This window comes from Lasiosphaeria miniovina (assembly GCF_030549165.1).
Source record: "Lasiosphaeria miniovina strain SMH2392-1A chromosome Unknown B0T26scaffold_5, whole genome shotgun sequence".
Classification (NCBI taxonomy): Eukaryota; Fungi; Ascomycota; class Sordariomycetes; order Sordariales; family Lasiosphaeriaceae; genus Lasiosphaeria; species Lasiosphaeria miniovina.
This window is the reverse complement of record NW_026848224.1, coordinates 5,031,192-5,044,204: the sequence shown is the minus strand read 5'-3', so window position 1 is coordinate 5,044,204 and position 13,013 is coordinate 5,031,192. Positions and strand designations below refer to the sequence as shown.

The 13,013-nt window shown below is 57.4% G+C and overlaps 5 protein-coding genes across 5 annotated transcripts; 3 read left to right on the top strand and 2 right to left on the bottom strand.

Moving 5' to 3' along the window:
- Positions 1-492: 492 nt before the first annotated feature.
- B0T26DRAFT_678194 (uncharacterized protein) lies at positions 493-2,430 on the top strand (the record flags this gene model as incomplete). Its single annotated transcript, XM_060440189.1, has 4 exons — positions 493-547; positions 606-2,090; positions 2,155-2,318; positions 2,386-2,430. The coding sequence occupies 4 exons, from the start codon at positions 493-495 to the stop codon at positions 2,428-2,430; spliced, it is 1,749 nt and encodes a 582-aa protein (XP_060295241.1).
- A 1,185-nt stretch (positions 2,431-3,615) lies between these two features.
- Positions 3,616-6,075, top strand: B0T26DRAFT_678193 (uncharacterized protein; the record flags this gene model as incomplete). The annotated part of the gene is made up of 2 exons (XM_060440188.1): positions 3,616-5,821; positions 6,017-6,075. 2 exons carry the CDS (start codon positions 3,616-3,618, stop codon positions 6,073-6,075), a joined length of 2,265 nt encoding a protein of 754 aa, XP_060295240.1.
- Positions 6,076-6,570: 495 nt separating this feature from the next.
- B0T26DRAFT_753974 (uncharacterized protein) lies at positions 6,571-7,221 on the bottom strand (the record flags this gene model as incomplete). The annotated part of the gene is made up of 1 exon (XM_060445768.1): positions 6,571-7,221. The coding sequence occupies one exon, from the start codon at positions 7,219-7,221 to the stop codon at positions 6,571-6,573; it is 651 nt and encodes a 216-aa protein (XP_060295239.1).
- Positions 7,222-8,513: 1,292 nt separating this feature from the next.
- B0T26DRAFT_678192 (uncharacterized protein) lies at positions 8,514-9,127 on the top strand (the record flags this gene model as incomplete). Its single annotated transcript, XM_060440187.1, has 4 exons — positions 8,514-8,643; positions 8,698-8,719; positions 8,798-8,866; positions 8,962-9,127. 4 exons carry the CDS (start codon positions 8,514-8,516, stop codon positions 9,125-9,127), a joined length of 387 nt encoding a protein of 128 aa, XP_060295238.1.
- Positions 9,128-10,486: 1,359 nt separating this feature from the next.
- B0T26DRAFT_650154 (WD40-repeat-containing domain protein) lies at positions 10,487-12,472 on the bottom strand (the record flags this gene model as incomplete). Its single annotated transcript, XM_060438159.1, has 3 exons — positions 10,487-10,950; positions 11,015-11,618; positions 11,702-12,472. The coding sequence occupies 3 exons, from the start codon at positions 12,470-12,472 to the stop codon at positions 10,487-10,489; spliced, it is 1,839 nt and encodes a 612-aa protein (XP_060295237.1).
- Between the last annotated feature and the right edge of the window lie 541 nt (positions 12,473-13,013).

Sequence of the window (13,013 nt, the reverse complement as noted above, 5' to 3'; positions counted from 1 at the left end):
GCAGTTGTGGTTAATTCTTCCAGAGAAGTGGTGTGTCATGGCCCTTGACTCCTTTGCATCTCGATGCCGGTTTCCGACGCCCTCGGTGCCCCTCGGCGCAATGCAGGCATCCGCGTCGGATGGGATCGGAATATAGGCCTTGACGGAGGGAGGGGGCCAACTGCAAAGTCGCTTTGCGTCGAACCAAGTTGTGAGGAGGCAGGGTACCAAGTCACAGTGGGCGACACTGGCATGATGCCTTGTTGCCATGTATAAGAAAGACGCCGTTCCGCCAGTGAATTTTCTCCACTTAGGCTACTCGGCAGCAGCAGCAGCAGCAAAAGCCAAAGCAACAGCAGTCTGGCATTATAGCAGAGATCTCAACCTCTTCCAACCCAAGCCAAATTCAACCTTGCTGCATTTCATTGTCCGTCATATTAACTAGGAACACCTCTTTCTCCCGAGACTTTTAGAACAACCTGCCCAGTGTCAGCCTCAACAAAGCAGCCCAACATGGCTAATACCACCATCGACGGCACGACCGAGTTCGACTTTATCGTTGTTGGCGGTAAGTAACTCCCTCCCTCTGTCGGTCCAAAACGCAGTGACCCAACACGTGTACACAGGCGGCACGGCCGGGTGCGTAGTGGCCGGGCGGCTGGCCGAGAATCCGGCAGTCAAGGTTCTGGTAATCGAGGCCGGGGTGGGCAACCCGGGGGACGTGGACGCGATCACGACGCCGGCCAAGGCATTCAGTCTGCGCGACAGCAAGTACGATTGGGCGTACAAGACGACCATGATCGACCGGCCCGAGTACACGCGGGTCGAAAAACCCAACACGCGTGGCAAGGCGCTGGGCGGCAGCTCGTGCCTCAACTACTTCACGTGGATCCCCGGCAGCGCGGCGACCTTCGACGACTGGGCCGCGTTCGGCGGCGACGAGTGGGCCTGGCCCGCCGTGCGCGACTACTTGTACAAGCCGGCCGCGTACCACGACGACGCCGGCCTGTTCCCGCCCGAGCTGGCCTACCTGGGCCCTGGCCGCGGGCCCATCCCCGTGTCGCACTCGGATTTGTTGCCTGAGACGGCCGGCTTCCGCGACGCCTTGACGCGCGCCTGGCTGAGCAAGGGGGGTGTCCTGACCGACGACGTGCACGGCGGCACCATGCGCGGGCTGTGGAAGTGCACAAACTCCATCTACAGGGGCGTGCGCTCGTCGGCGTGGCTGTACGTGGCCGGCAAGCCCAACGTCACGGTGCTGGCGCGCACCCACTCGAAGCGGCTGGTGCTCGAGGGAAACCGGGCGGTGGGCGTCGAGGTGATCGGGCCTGACGGGAGCGAGCTGACGTTCCGGGCGCGGCGCGAGGTGGTGGTGTCGAGCGGTGTGTTTGAGTCGCCCAAGCTGCTGCTGCTGTCGGGCATCGGGCCGGCGGCGACGCTGGCGCGGTTCGGCATCTCGGCGGCCGTCGAGTCGGCGCACGTCGGGCAGAACCTACTAGACCACCCCATCCTAGCGCACGTGTTCAAGCTCAAGGACGGCTTCGGGCTCGACCAGCACCTGCTGCGGGCCGGGCTCGAGCAGGACGCGGCCGTGTCGGCGTACCGGTGGAAGAGCAAGGGCCCGCTGGCCAGCGGGCTGCTGGAGCTGGTGGGGCTGCCGCGCATCGACGAGCGGCTGGAACGGATCCCCGAGTACGCGGCGGCCAAGGCGGCCAACGGCGGGCTCGACCCCTTCGGCCCGGCCGGCCAGCCGCACTTTGAGATTGACTTTGTGCCCATGTTCGCCGACGCCTTCCAGTGGCACATCCCGACACCGCCGACCGGCGGCTACCTCACTGTCATCGTCGACCTGCTGCGGCCGCTGTCCAAGACGGGCACTGTGACGCTGGGGTCGGCCGACCCGCTCGCGCAGCCCGAAGTCAACCTCAACTTCTTCGCCGAGGACCTCGACATCGTAGCCCTGCGCGAGGGCGTGCGCTGGGTTGATGATTTGCTGACAACGGGCGAGGGTATGAAGGACATTATCGGGGAGGACTATCCGTGGGCCATGCCGCGCACTTCGGACGAGGCCATGAACAAGCTGATTCTCGAGCGGTCGCAGACTGGGTTCCGTGAGTTCTTCTCTGTCTCTCAACCAAACAAAGTCTCTGGCTGATGACTGACTGCTCCAAACAGACCCCTGCGGCAGCCTGCGCATGGGCAAGGACGTCAGCCAGGGCGTCGTCGACAGCAAGCTGCGCGTCTACGGCGCGGAGAAGCTGCGCGTCATTGACGCCTCGGTCATTCCCGTCATCCCCGACTGCCGCATCCAAAACTCTGTCTACATGATTGGCGAGAAGGTGAGTAGTAACAAACCAACTAGCCACCTGAATCGATCACCGCTGATGCTCCTTCTTCCAAACGCAGGGTGCCGACATGATCAAGGCCGCCCACCCGGACCTGTATGCCTAGGTGGTTCTGTTCTAGGTAATTAATTAGGTGATTGTTTGGCTGATAGTTGCTGGTGGCTGACCTCTTGGTGGGAGTTGAGGGCAAGTTCTGTTCGATTAATGCCCCTGACGAGACACAGTCTTGCGACTCTAATAATCTCTCTTCTCAGTTCTGACTTTTCAAAAAAGAAATTATTACTGTTGGGTGTGACCGTGCAATCAGATCAAGTCGGCGTCAGCAGCAAAATGTGAATGTTCGCAGTGCATACCTCTCTCGCTGTCCTTGAATGGCCAGTAATTAGCATGAGAACTTGATAAAACGGTTGACCGGAATAAAGCAATAATTAATGAATCATGGCATGACTTCGCCTCCAGGCCCTGATCAAGCCGTTCATTACCATTTCAGATTCCCTTCAGCTGCGCAGGAAGGAAATATCCCGGATATAACGACTTAGCCTCCGGTGACCTAATTGAAATTCAGGCGCGCAAGGCATTTCGCAGCAGCGAATGAATGTGCTTTTGATGAGTTTCCGCCGCCGCCGCCACCAAGAGCAGCAGCTCTCACACACCGAATTTCCCGTTCCGCGTTCCCGGGTCGCCGGTTCGGGACCTTGTTGCGAGCAAGCAAGCCTCCTGTTCGGACAGGCCCCCCCCCCCGTCAGGTCACGCGTCGCCTTGAACCACAAACGCGCACAAACACATGCCGCCGGACCCGAGAGCACACACACCAGAATCTCGCTTGCGCTCTGATTCGCCCAAATCGCCCGGCGGCATTCACCCAGCTGGGCCGGATTGGGACGGAGAAGACGGGCTTGGCCCGCCAGGAACACCCAATATTGACTTGTGGCAGATTGTGGCAGCGCTAGCAACGCTCAGCTGCCCGCTTTCGCATCGAGCAGCGATAAGGGTCGGCCAAACAGACGCCCTGACCGCGCCGCCCGCACAGCCTGGACCCTGGCCAGATGGGCAGCCGCTTCACTTGAGCCTCATCGGGCTCAGGCCTCCCGCGCGCGTGGTGAGGGCAGGGACCCGAGGGGGTTCATAACCACGCTCCCCTTACCCCCCAATGTCTTGGCGCAGGAGACTCAGGCCTATTCTGCCATGACCATCCCAAGGCCGCTTGAAACTCGATAGCTGTTGCCAGCTTGCTGCGGTTTGCAGATCTTGGTGTCACTGTCGGTGCCACAAACGAGACGCGGGCAACGACATGTTCGCCTCTGCGCGACTCTCGGCATTGCTTGGTTTTCTCGCCGTCCTCATGTCCCTCCCAACCCCTGCCTTCGCCTTCAGATGGGTCAACAATGTCAACTTCACATCGTGCTACAACGATGTTGTCCAAAATATGACCCAGAACTGCAGCGACACGGCAACCCAGTACTGCGACTATGACAACGGCGTGCTCAACAACCCGGACCGCATCTTCCTCACCTTCCAAGGCTGCGAGAGGCTCTGTGGCGATGGCTACGGAACCTGGGCCATCTCCGACATCCTCCTCCGTATCACGCTCTGGGTAACGCCGGCTATCATCCTCCTCGCCCACTACCACTTCCCGCCGCTGGGCCCTGGCAACTATGGCGCCGTCATGGTGCATATTCTCGGCGACCCGATCGACACGCTCTGGTGCCTCCTGATACGCATCACGGTGCGCCGCCGCCTGTTCTTGAAGGCCCAGCAGTATAAACTGCTAAGCGCCGGGGCCATCGCAACCATCTGGTCGGCATACGACGAACTGAAATTCCACGATGATCCCCACGAGCACTTCAGGAGAGCGCTCACAAGGCTGCGGACTGAGGAGTTCGTCGTCACTCGCTCGGCCCCCACCAGCGGTCATCAAGTAGGAGACAGAGTACGCCTCCCGGCCGGCTTCCTGCAGGTCCCGCCTGATCGGGGAATGGGCATGTTTGGTACTTCGAGGTCGCTAGACGCGGACAAGACGTTCTTCGCGCGTATCGATGCCTATTTTGTCTTCCTGCTGCAGTCTCTGGTGTTTAGTCTCACGGGGCGGGGGCGGCGCCCTGACACGACCGACGACGTGGGCGGCCTCCCAAACTATTTCCAGGAATGGCACCGAGCCATCCGGGAGCTGGGGGAAGACGAGCGCCCCGTGCTGTACCACATCGAGCTCGCGGCCCAGCGCCTTGTCTTCAACCGGGACGAGTCGCAGACGACGACGTGGATATCCATTGTTGGCCTCGCGTCAGCCTTGATGGGCGCCTTTGTGCGCACCTGGACCAACAGGCTCGAAACCCAGACCTCGCACACCATCGCCACCGTCGCGCTTCTTCTCTTTGTCGTGCCCATCATCAAGCTGAGCGGAAGCCTCGGCGCCTTCACGTCGTCGTCGGCGGCGGCCAACATTATCCAGGAGCTGCGCCAAGAACTGCAAGAGCACTTTGGCTTTGACGACGGTCTGTTTCCGCCCCTCAGGATCCCGATTCTGCCCGACACTATAGAACCGGGCAGGAGAAGGTATTCCAGGGTCGGGGACAGCGAGGACGTTCCTCTCACCCACTTCAGCGGCGGCAGCTCCAACGGTGGCGGTGGGGCTGACGCGGTGCCCCTCTTGCGCTCAGAGCTAAGCGACGACGACAAGCAGCTCATTGACTGGCCCAAGGTCGCCGCCTACTCGGGCATGAACAACTCGTACCGGCCGCAGAAATCAACCAAGCTGATCCCAGCCCGCGTGTCCCTCTTGCTCTTTGTCGTCTCCTTTTTCTGGGTGGCGGCGCTGTGCTACACGCCGGCGCTGCTCATCTCGTACATGACGCCGCTCCGGGGGTTTGCATGCCGGTCTCTGGCGTGGACAGTGGTGGCCAGCTGCTGGTTGGTCAACACGGGCATCAACTACGTGTGCGCGCTGACGCTGTTCCCGTACGATGCGCGCAACGAGCACCACCCGATCGAGGCGCGGCACCAGACGGCGTGGACGGCGCGGCGGGAGCTCCTGCTGTGGCGGACGACGTGGATGCGCGACGCCTTGTTCACGGGCTTCATCACGCTCATCATCGTAGCGCAGCAGCTAGGCCTATACAACAGCTGTTGGTGCCGGTCCGGTGAGCTGTCGCGGCTGACGCGCGACACGCCGAGCTACGTCAACCTGACGCCCTTCACCAACGAGGAATGGATATCAGGTTGGTTTTTATGGGTGCCCACGCCCTTCACGGCGTACCTGCTCAGCATCGCCGGCATCCTCCTGGTCGAGATCAAGTTCTCCAAGTCGTCGAGCATGATGGGCAAGAGCAACAAGGAGCGCGAGAAGATGTTACTGCACCTGAGGATGTTAGACACTTCCCGCGCACGCCAGCCGCCGACACAGCAGGCGACACAGCAGACGACGCAGCAGGCAGCCGGCGCGGCAGGTAATATTGGCCATTATTACGGGGCCCAGGCAGTTCCAGTCACGGCTCAACCAGGTATGAACGTACCGGTATTTAGGTATTCCTAGGGGCTATAGGGGGGGGGAGGGTTGGTTGGTGGCGTTATTTGTTTCTGCTGTACTGTACTTTTCCTGCATTTTGGGTTTCTGTGTTTCAACGGGGCGAGTTCAATACCCAGGCATTTATTTGACTTATTTCTTTTTGATGTAAATGTATATCGAGATAATTTAGACCGGATTAGCCATTATTTGCTAAATTTTAAGTCGGTGTCGCGGTTGCTGCCTGCGTGACAGCGTGGGTGGCGGATTCTGCGGGATTTGGATACAGTGAAGGAGCGATGATGGCAAGATAAGTTTATGGGTTGAGGACGAGGTGCAGCGGGCGAAAACGGTTACCTTAGATAAGGAACTTCAAAGAAACTTAAACCGACTTCAACATCAATACTTGTAAGCGGATGGCAACAATACAGATTACAAGATGGATTTCGATCCCTGAAATCACGGCAAACACTTCAAATGTTTCAGGGAAATGCCTCGCGGGATGTTGCTGGAGAAGAGCAGCCGAGCGAGCATTTGCCCGCAGAACGGGGCTCGCGAGACTGACAACTATAGAGACCAAGTACCGAACATAAAAAAAGACCAGCACATCAAATCCCATCCGTAATTGCAAGGCAGGTCCTTCCCTCTTCCCCTCCCCTCTCCCGGCCCCGACGGGCCACGACATGGATGCGTCCCACCCTCCTCCCAGAAGACAGCCTTAACTCCACCAACCCGAAGAACACCAGACTATGGCGAAGGGGTGGCCGGAGGGGCGACGGTCGCATAGCCCAAGTGGCCCCGGGTGGCCGTGGCCGCGGCCGTGGCCGCCTGTGTGGCCCAGCGGGTGCCGTGGTACTCGCCGCCCTTAGGTGCGAAGCTGATCCTGCGGTCGACCTGGATCGGTACCCCCCTCGTCCACTCATTGTTTCTGTCGCAGGCTAGGGCGACAGGGTCGTAGAGGCTTCCGCAGCGAGAGCCGGACCCGCCCGGGCACCACCTGTCGAAGCCAAAGTAGAAGCCCATCTCGCGGCTCGTCTGCAGCTTGGTCCATCCCGAGGGGGACCCCGTCTTGCGGAGCAGGGCCAGCGTCTTCACGATCTGGTATCCCGAGCACCGCGCCTTGCCGCCCAGGTTGCACACGAAGGCCACCATGGCCTCGCCGCCGGCCAGCGTCGCCTCCGTCTGCGTGGAGCACCGCATCTTGCCCGTGTGCGCGTCGAGGAACTCGTCTTCATTGCACCACTGGTCGATGCACTGGGCCGCGAGGAGCATCTCCGTGTCGTTGATGTGGTTGAAGGTGGGTATGGGGGTCATGATTGGATATTCTGTATCCATGTTGGCCTGGGCCAGAGATGCGAGCGCGGCCACGACGAGGCCGATGGTGATTCTTAACTTCATTCTTGTCTGGATGGTGTGTTTGATGTGTCTGAAAACAGTCGAAAGAAAGGGTAGAGTAATAAAATTCTCAACACACGAGAGAAACTAATGGAATGGCCCAAGGGGGAAACTGTTGTACAAGAGAAGGACCCTGGCTTTTTTCGGCCGAGAGATCAACGACGAACAGATGACAGATCTTCTTTTCTTAGTACCAAGCCCAACTAGCAACCGCATCCGTTTTAATTCCTCGATCGGGCTCGGAGCCGTCAAAGTTTTCCCACAGTTTTCCTCAGATATCCAGCTGACTGCCAGAACAGAAAATTAAATTCGGGTTACTTAGTTTTGGAAACCCATTAGGCCAAGTCATTTGACTTCAATCGAAGCACCCAAAAGGCTTCTGAGCGCCTCTATTGGCCGGTAGTATCTCTCCGCATGCGTAACTGCCACAATGTACAGTACATTGCCACGGTGCCGAAGGTTGGGAAATGGGCCGGGATCGTTCATCAGGCTTTTTTTCTCTCCTCGGGTAACTACACTAGAAGCCCGCATCAGCTGACATGAACTCCGGTGTTATACATCCAGCTCAACCTGAGCAGAAATTAAGATATTCTGCGATTTCGTGACCCGTGTTTCTTGTAAGTTGTAACCTTTGAGAAACCGAAACCGAGGACACAAACTGCATCAAAAGGAAAAGGAAAAGGAACGGTAATTATCAAGGCAACCTTCCTAGCTGCCAGTTGGCCTCTCAAAAAACAGCTTCACCAGGTGAACGTTACCAGATGAAATAAAACGCCACAGCCGCGGCTATATCAAAATACCGGCAGTGAAGCATTTCTGGCGCTCGAAACCCCGGTTTTCTGCGTCAAGTGACTATTGGCTTTTTCAAAAACGCCTCCCGTTTGACCCCAGACTCGACCAAGTATTTCCTAAGTCACTGTGTTGACCCACTTCGAGTTAAATTTTGATATAACCAACTCAGTCAGCCTTTCAGGAACGACTAAAGCAAAAGCTGGCCCGAGGTTTGTTAGTCACGTCTCTTGAGCGCTCTTGTTGTGGCCAAGTGTTCTTTATGGAAACATGAGAGCATGGAAAAGTTACCCTTCGTTTAAATCTTTGCACATAAAGAGATAGAAAAACCCGAGAGTCTTAATCTAATCATCAGCTATAAAGGACCACGCGCATTTCTGTGCCCATCAAGTCTAGCCCAGTCGATGTTCTGTCTCCGGGGATTCTTTCTTTTTCACCACTTCCTGTGATCCTGGGCCCAAAGCCGTTCCCCCATTCACCACAGCCAGCAGCAAGTCACGGCTACCATGAAGCTCTCCGCCAGCCTCTTCTGGTGTCTGGTTGCCGGCGCAGTCGCCGCGCCGGCACTGGCACCGTCCAACACACTCGACAAGCGCGAAACAGCTACGACGGCCGAAGGATGGCCATTACCTCATTGTGTGAGCCATTGTCTTGATAAAAATTACCGGGCGGCTGGCTGTGCCAACCCAGACGAGTGGACTTGCCTGTGCCGGTGAGTCGGCCCCCCTCCTAGGAAGAAACGGGCATCGAGAAAGAGGGGCCAATACTGAATCTCTCTTCCCTCCTCCAGGCGCAAAGTCCTCGCACCAGAGATCAAGATGTGCACAGACGTGAAGTGTGAGAGTGTTGGAGTTGACATGTTAGTCCATGTTCCCGTTCCCGTTCCCCTGCTTTTGCACCTCACCCTTCATTCTCCCCTGCCGGCTGCTGATAGAGATGACTCGGGTTCTATAGGGGAGGCGTCCGGGGACTCGAAATGCATGCATGCACGAACCCAGACCCACCTCCGAGGGATCCAAACAACCTGTACAACCCCTTCGAAGAGAAGGGGTGGAGGGACCACCTCAAGAACAAGGATGGGTTCCTCCTGGATAAGTTCGGGGGCAGACAACATTCATAGATACTGTGTGGTTTTTTTCAAGTGGTAATCCTGCCTTGGATGGCAGGGAGGGCCGTTGCGGGCTGCTGCTGTGTCGAGGAGGTTCGTTCGTCATCGCGGGCTCGCTCGCTATTTACTTCGGAGGACCATTTGGGACTGTTTTGGTGGGATTTCATAGCCGGCAATGAACAATATTCGCACGGTATCACACATTTCCACACAGAAATGACGGTCTAGATACTCACCCAAGCTGCTCTGTTGCCTTGCTAGTTGATTTTCAATAAATTAGAAATTAGCAGCCTCGAACCGGAGCAAAATACAGCTAGTCCCTGACTAAGATGTCCCTTGACCAGCGCAATGAAATTGGAAACTACCAGTACCTCAATCTAACTAACCAACTTGCCATCCCACACTAATCAGGACGGTGACGCCAAGTGAGGCGGTTTGAGGTCGTGATAAAGAAACAAGAACGTGCCTAGCAAAAAGGGACAAGTCGATCACAAGAGGCAAAGGACAGAATTGTGCACAGTCACGAGCCTTTCAATTATTTTAACCTTTCCGTGGATCTACCCGATCAGGAATGTCCATGTCCAGCCACTGAGCCAGTCAGTACCTAAGTTACCCAACTGGATTCCGTTCGAACCGAACTCCCATCACACCGTTCTTCGGGTCCTGGGTAGGCGGCTACCGCGGTCACGGCGCAGGGCCTGAATTAAAATTAAGCTTTCATAGAGAATGTACTGTCCCCAAGTCCCTGAACCTATTTTCAAGACTCGGCCTGGAGTCTAAAGACTCAGGGTTCCAAACTATCTACCCGGCAACGCTTTCCACGCTGCCGCCCGCCTCGCCGTCGCCACTGTAAAGTTCAAGACGTGACATTCCGGCAGCAGTGATATCAGCTCCAACAGCAACCTAAAGAAAACAACAGACGGATCCAGTTTCAAAAGACGCCGCAATGGGGCGTCGATAGAGGAGCAAGAAAAACTGAAGAGGGGGCGAGAGTTAACAGCAACAAATCATGGGTTTAGATAATGCTCGGCCAATTTTCCACCTTGTCCCGCCCCCTCGTGATCGACCATATATATGCAGGAAGTAAACCAACGTCTCCACCGAGCCCTCTCCTCAGCAGCTCCCTCGAAGGACTTGTGCCGATGCATCATCCATAAGACAAGCTTCCCACGCCGCACCAAGCCAAGACACGTTCTATTTGGACCATAACATAGATTCCAAACGCCAGTCTTCGTAATACAGGTTCCGTCACCGGCAAGGTTGATCGGCTTACCAAAATACTTCTTGCCAGCTTGAGCTCCTCATGCCATCTCCGTAACCGAATTTCTCATAATTCTCTTGCGGGATACTCTTCCACTCTTCCAGAGATCATCACAGCCGGACACCCCAGACTCCGCGCCCCGCACTGACACCTAACCACTCACCATAGTCCTCGCTAGCCAGGTGAGGAACCCAGCCCAGGTTGCCCACCTCGTAGTCGCACTGCCAGGCGGCCACAGGGCTCCTGGCGCTATCGGCCGGGGTCGCGCCATTGATGGCAGAGGTCTGGTTAAGTAAGTCCCAAATGAGAACCTGGCAGTCGTCGCCGCCCGACGCAAGTGTGCCGCGCCTGGAGGGAGACCATTCGACGCAGTTCAAAGCCCCACTGTGTCCACGCAGCTCCAACAGCGCCTGGCCTGGCTGCCGAACATCTAGTATCCTGATTACGTTTGAGTCTTGGGCAAACGTGGCCAGCAAGTGATGGTCGTGCGGGGATGTTGCTAAGCGCAACAGCGGTGGAGCGTGCGACATTGTCTGCTGCGCCAGAGTAGGGCTAATGCGCCCGCCATTGGCATCTAAACACCACAACAGATTAATGATTGCACGCGGCAGTGGTCACGGGCTGGGGAGTCATCATACCTCGCTCATCCTTGGAGGTGGGCTCGTAGATGATGGTGCTGTGCTCCAGGCTGCGGAGGTCAAACATGCGAACGCTGCCGTCCTGTCCACAGCTCACGAACAGGTCGACGCTCTGGGCGCAGAATCGCACATCGTATACTTCCTTGTCGTGGGCAATAAGCTGCGTCTTTGCTGTCAAGGAGGGAATGTCCCAGATCGTGCATGTAGTATCAATACTCGAGGTAATGATCAAGCTTGGGGTGACAGTATTCCAGTCCAGGGAGGTCAGCGGGGCAGTGTGGTCCGGCGTCTTGGAGTTGGACAGAAGGGCGAGCGGCGTCAGTTTCGTGATGGGCTGGTCTCGGCCGTTCCTTGATGTTATGGAGGAACTAGGTGTGGGCATTTGCGGGTCGGAAGGTAGCGACCACAGACGGAGGTGGTCGCCCGACGTAGCCAAGAGATCTGTCGACTGCTTCTGCTGGGAAGGGGGTTCCCAGAGCAGGCGCGTGACAGGGTACGAGTGTGTGGCCTCGGCGATCCTGGTGAAATCCATTGTGTACTTGGGCCCGCCAGGCGTGTAGACGTCGCTCGGCGTGGGGGTCAGTTGGGTATCAAGAATTTGTATCTGGAAGCATCGCGGCCATTAGCAGTCCGCAGTGACGAGCCAGGGTTGACAATATAAGACAGAAGGAAAGAAGCACTACGGACAAAGTTATGACCGTCCTCCAAGTAGCTCCCTATAGCTAGTTTCCCGGCGCCACTCGTCTGGGGAGCCCATTTGCACCAGTCAAAGGCGTAGAGGGCCCAAGGCGCCATGTAATTGCTGGTGCGGGGCTGGGCGTTTGCCAGCTCATATGCGGGCGTGCCAGGCAAGCCATCCGAGAGATTCGAGTCGGCCCGTGGTCTGATATCAGAGAGCCCGAGAGGCGTGTTGGAGAAGTTGCGCTGCGAGCCTCCAGTGTTGTATTTGGACTCGGTGGGCGACATATACTGCGACGCGCCGCCGCTACTAGCGCCGGGGGTGGTCGGGGTATAGGGGAGATATCCGGAACCGCCATCATAGGGAGCCGCGGGACTTGACCGGGAGTAGCTGTGCGAGAGGTTCAGCGCGTTCGGCTTGGTGGGTGTTTGATATTCTGTCTGCTGGATCGTAGGCAGGGTTGGCGCAGTGTTGGACGACATGGTGGGCGGACGGGCGCCCAAGCCGCCGGGCTGTAGGACATTTGGCACGGCGCCAGCGCTCTGGTAGGACTGTAGGGGAGGTTGGTTTGGCGAGGCCTGCTCGAGTTTGATGTGAGGACCGCCAGCGGACGAGTAGTCGCGGGGAGACAACTGGCCGCCTTGGTGAGTGTGGCTCATGCCGGGCGACATGTGCAGTTCGTCATTGTGGGAGGCGTAGCTAGCGGTCCGCCGCTGGGGCTGGTACTGCTGCTGCTGCTGCTGTTGCTGCTGCTGTTGCTGCTGCTGTTGTTGATTCATCGTATCGGCTGCCGAGTGCCTCGAGACGAGGGCAACCTGGGCCGTCGGAGAGGAGTGGGCGATATGTTGTTGATGGCGACAACTCAAGCGATGCAACGCGGACCCCGCGCAAGGATTGGGCGTATGGGACTTGAGCTTGGGGGCTGAAGAGCAGGGCAGCGGGGCGGGACGCGAAGCGCCAATGTTTGATGCCCTGGACTCCTGGCGCCAAAAATTGTATGCGGATTACGGTCTCGAAGGGCAGGGCGGGCGCAGAGCGTCGGGAGCAAGTCCCGGTCGCAGCAAGCAGGAGAATTGCCTGCTAGGAAGTGAAAAGGATGATGCAGATTCCTAAAAGCTCTAGCCACCAAAGTCGAGCCGATTTTGGCATCAAACGCCAATCACCTCAATATGACTTGCGCACAGCGCACTGGTCCGTCTACGGATCCGTACCGCGTTGGTTAGTCAGCCAGGCGACCCCGATTAAGGTTGGGCGCGGGCAGTTACCTGCCAAAACGAGGTTTCTTGTATCGGTGCAGCTCTTCTATTTTCCCTACAATTC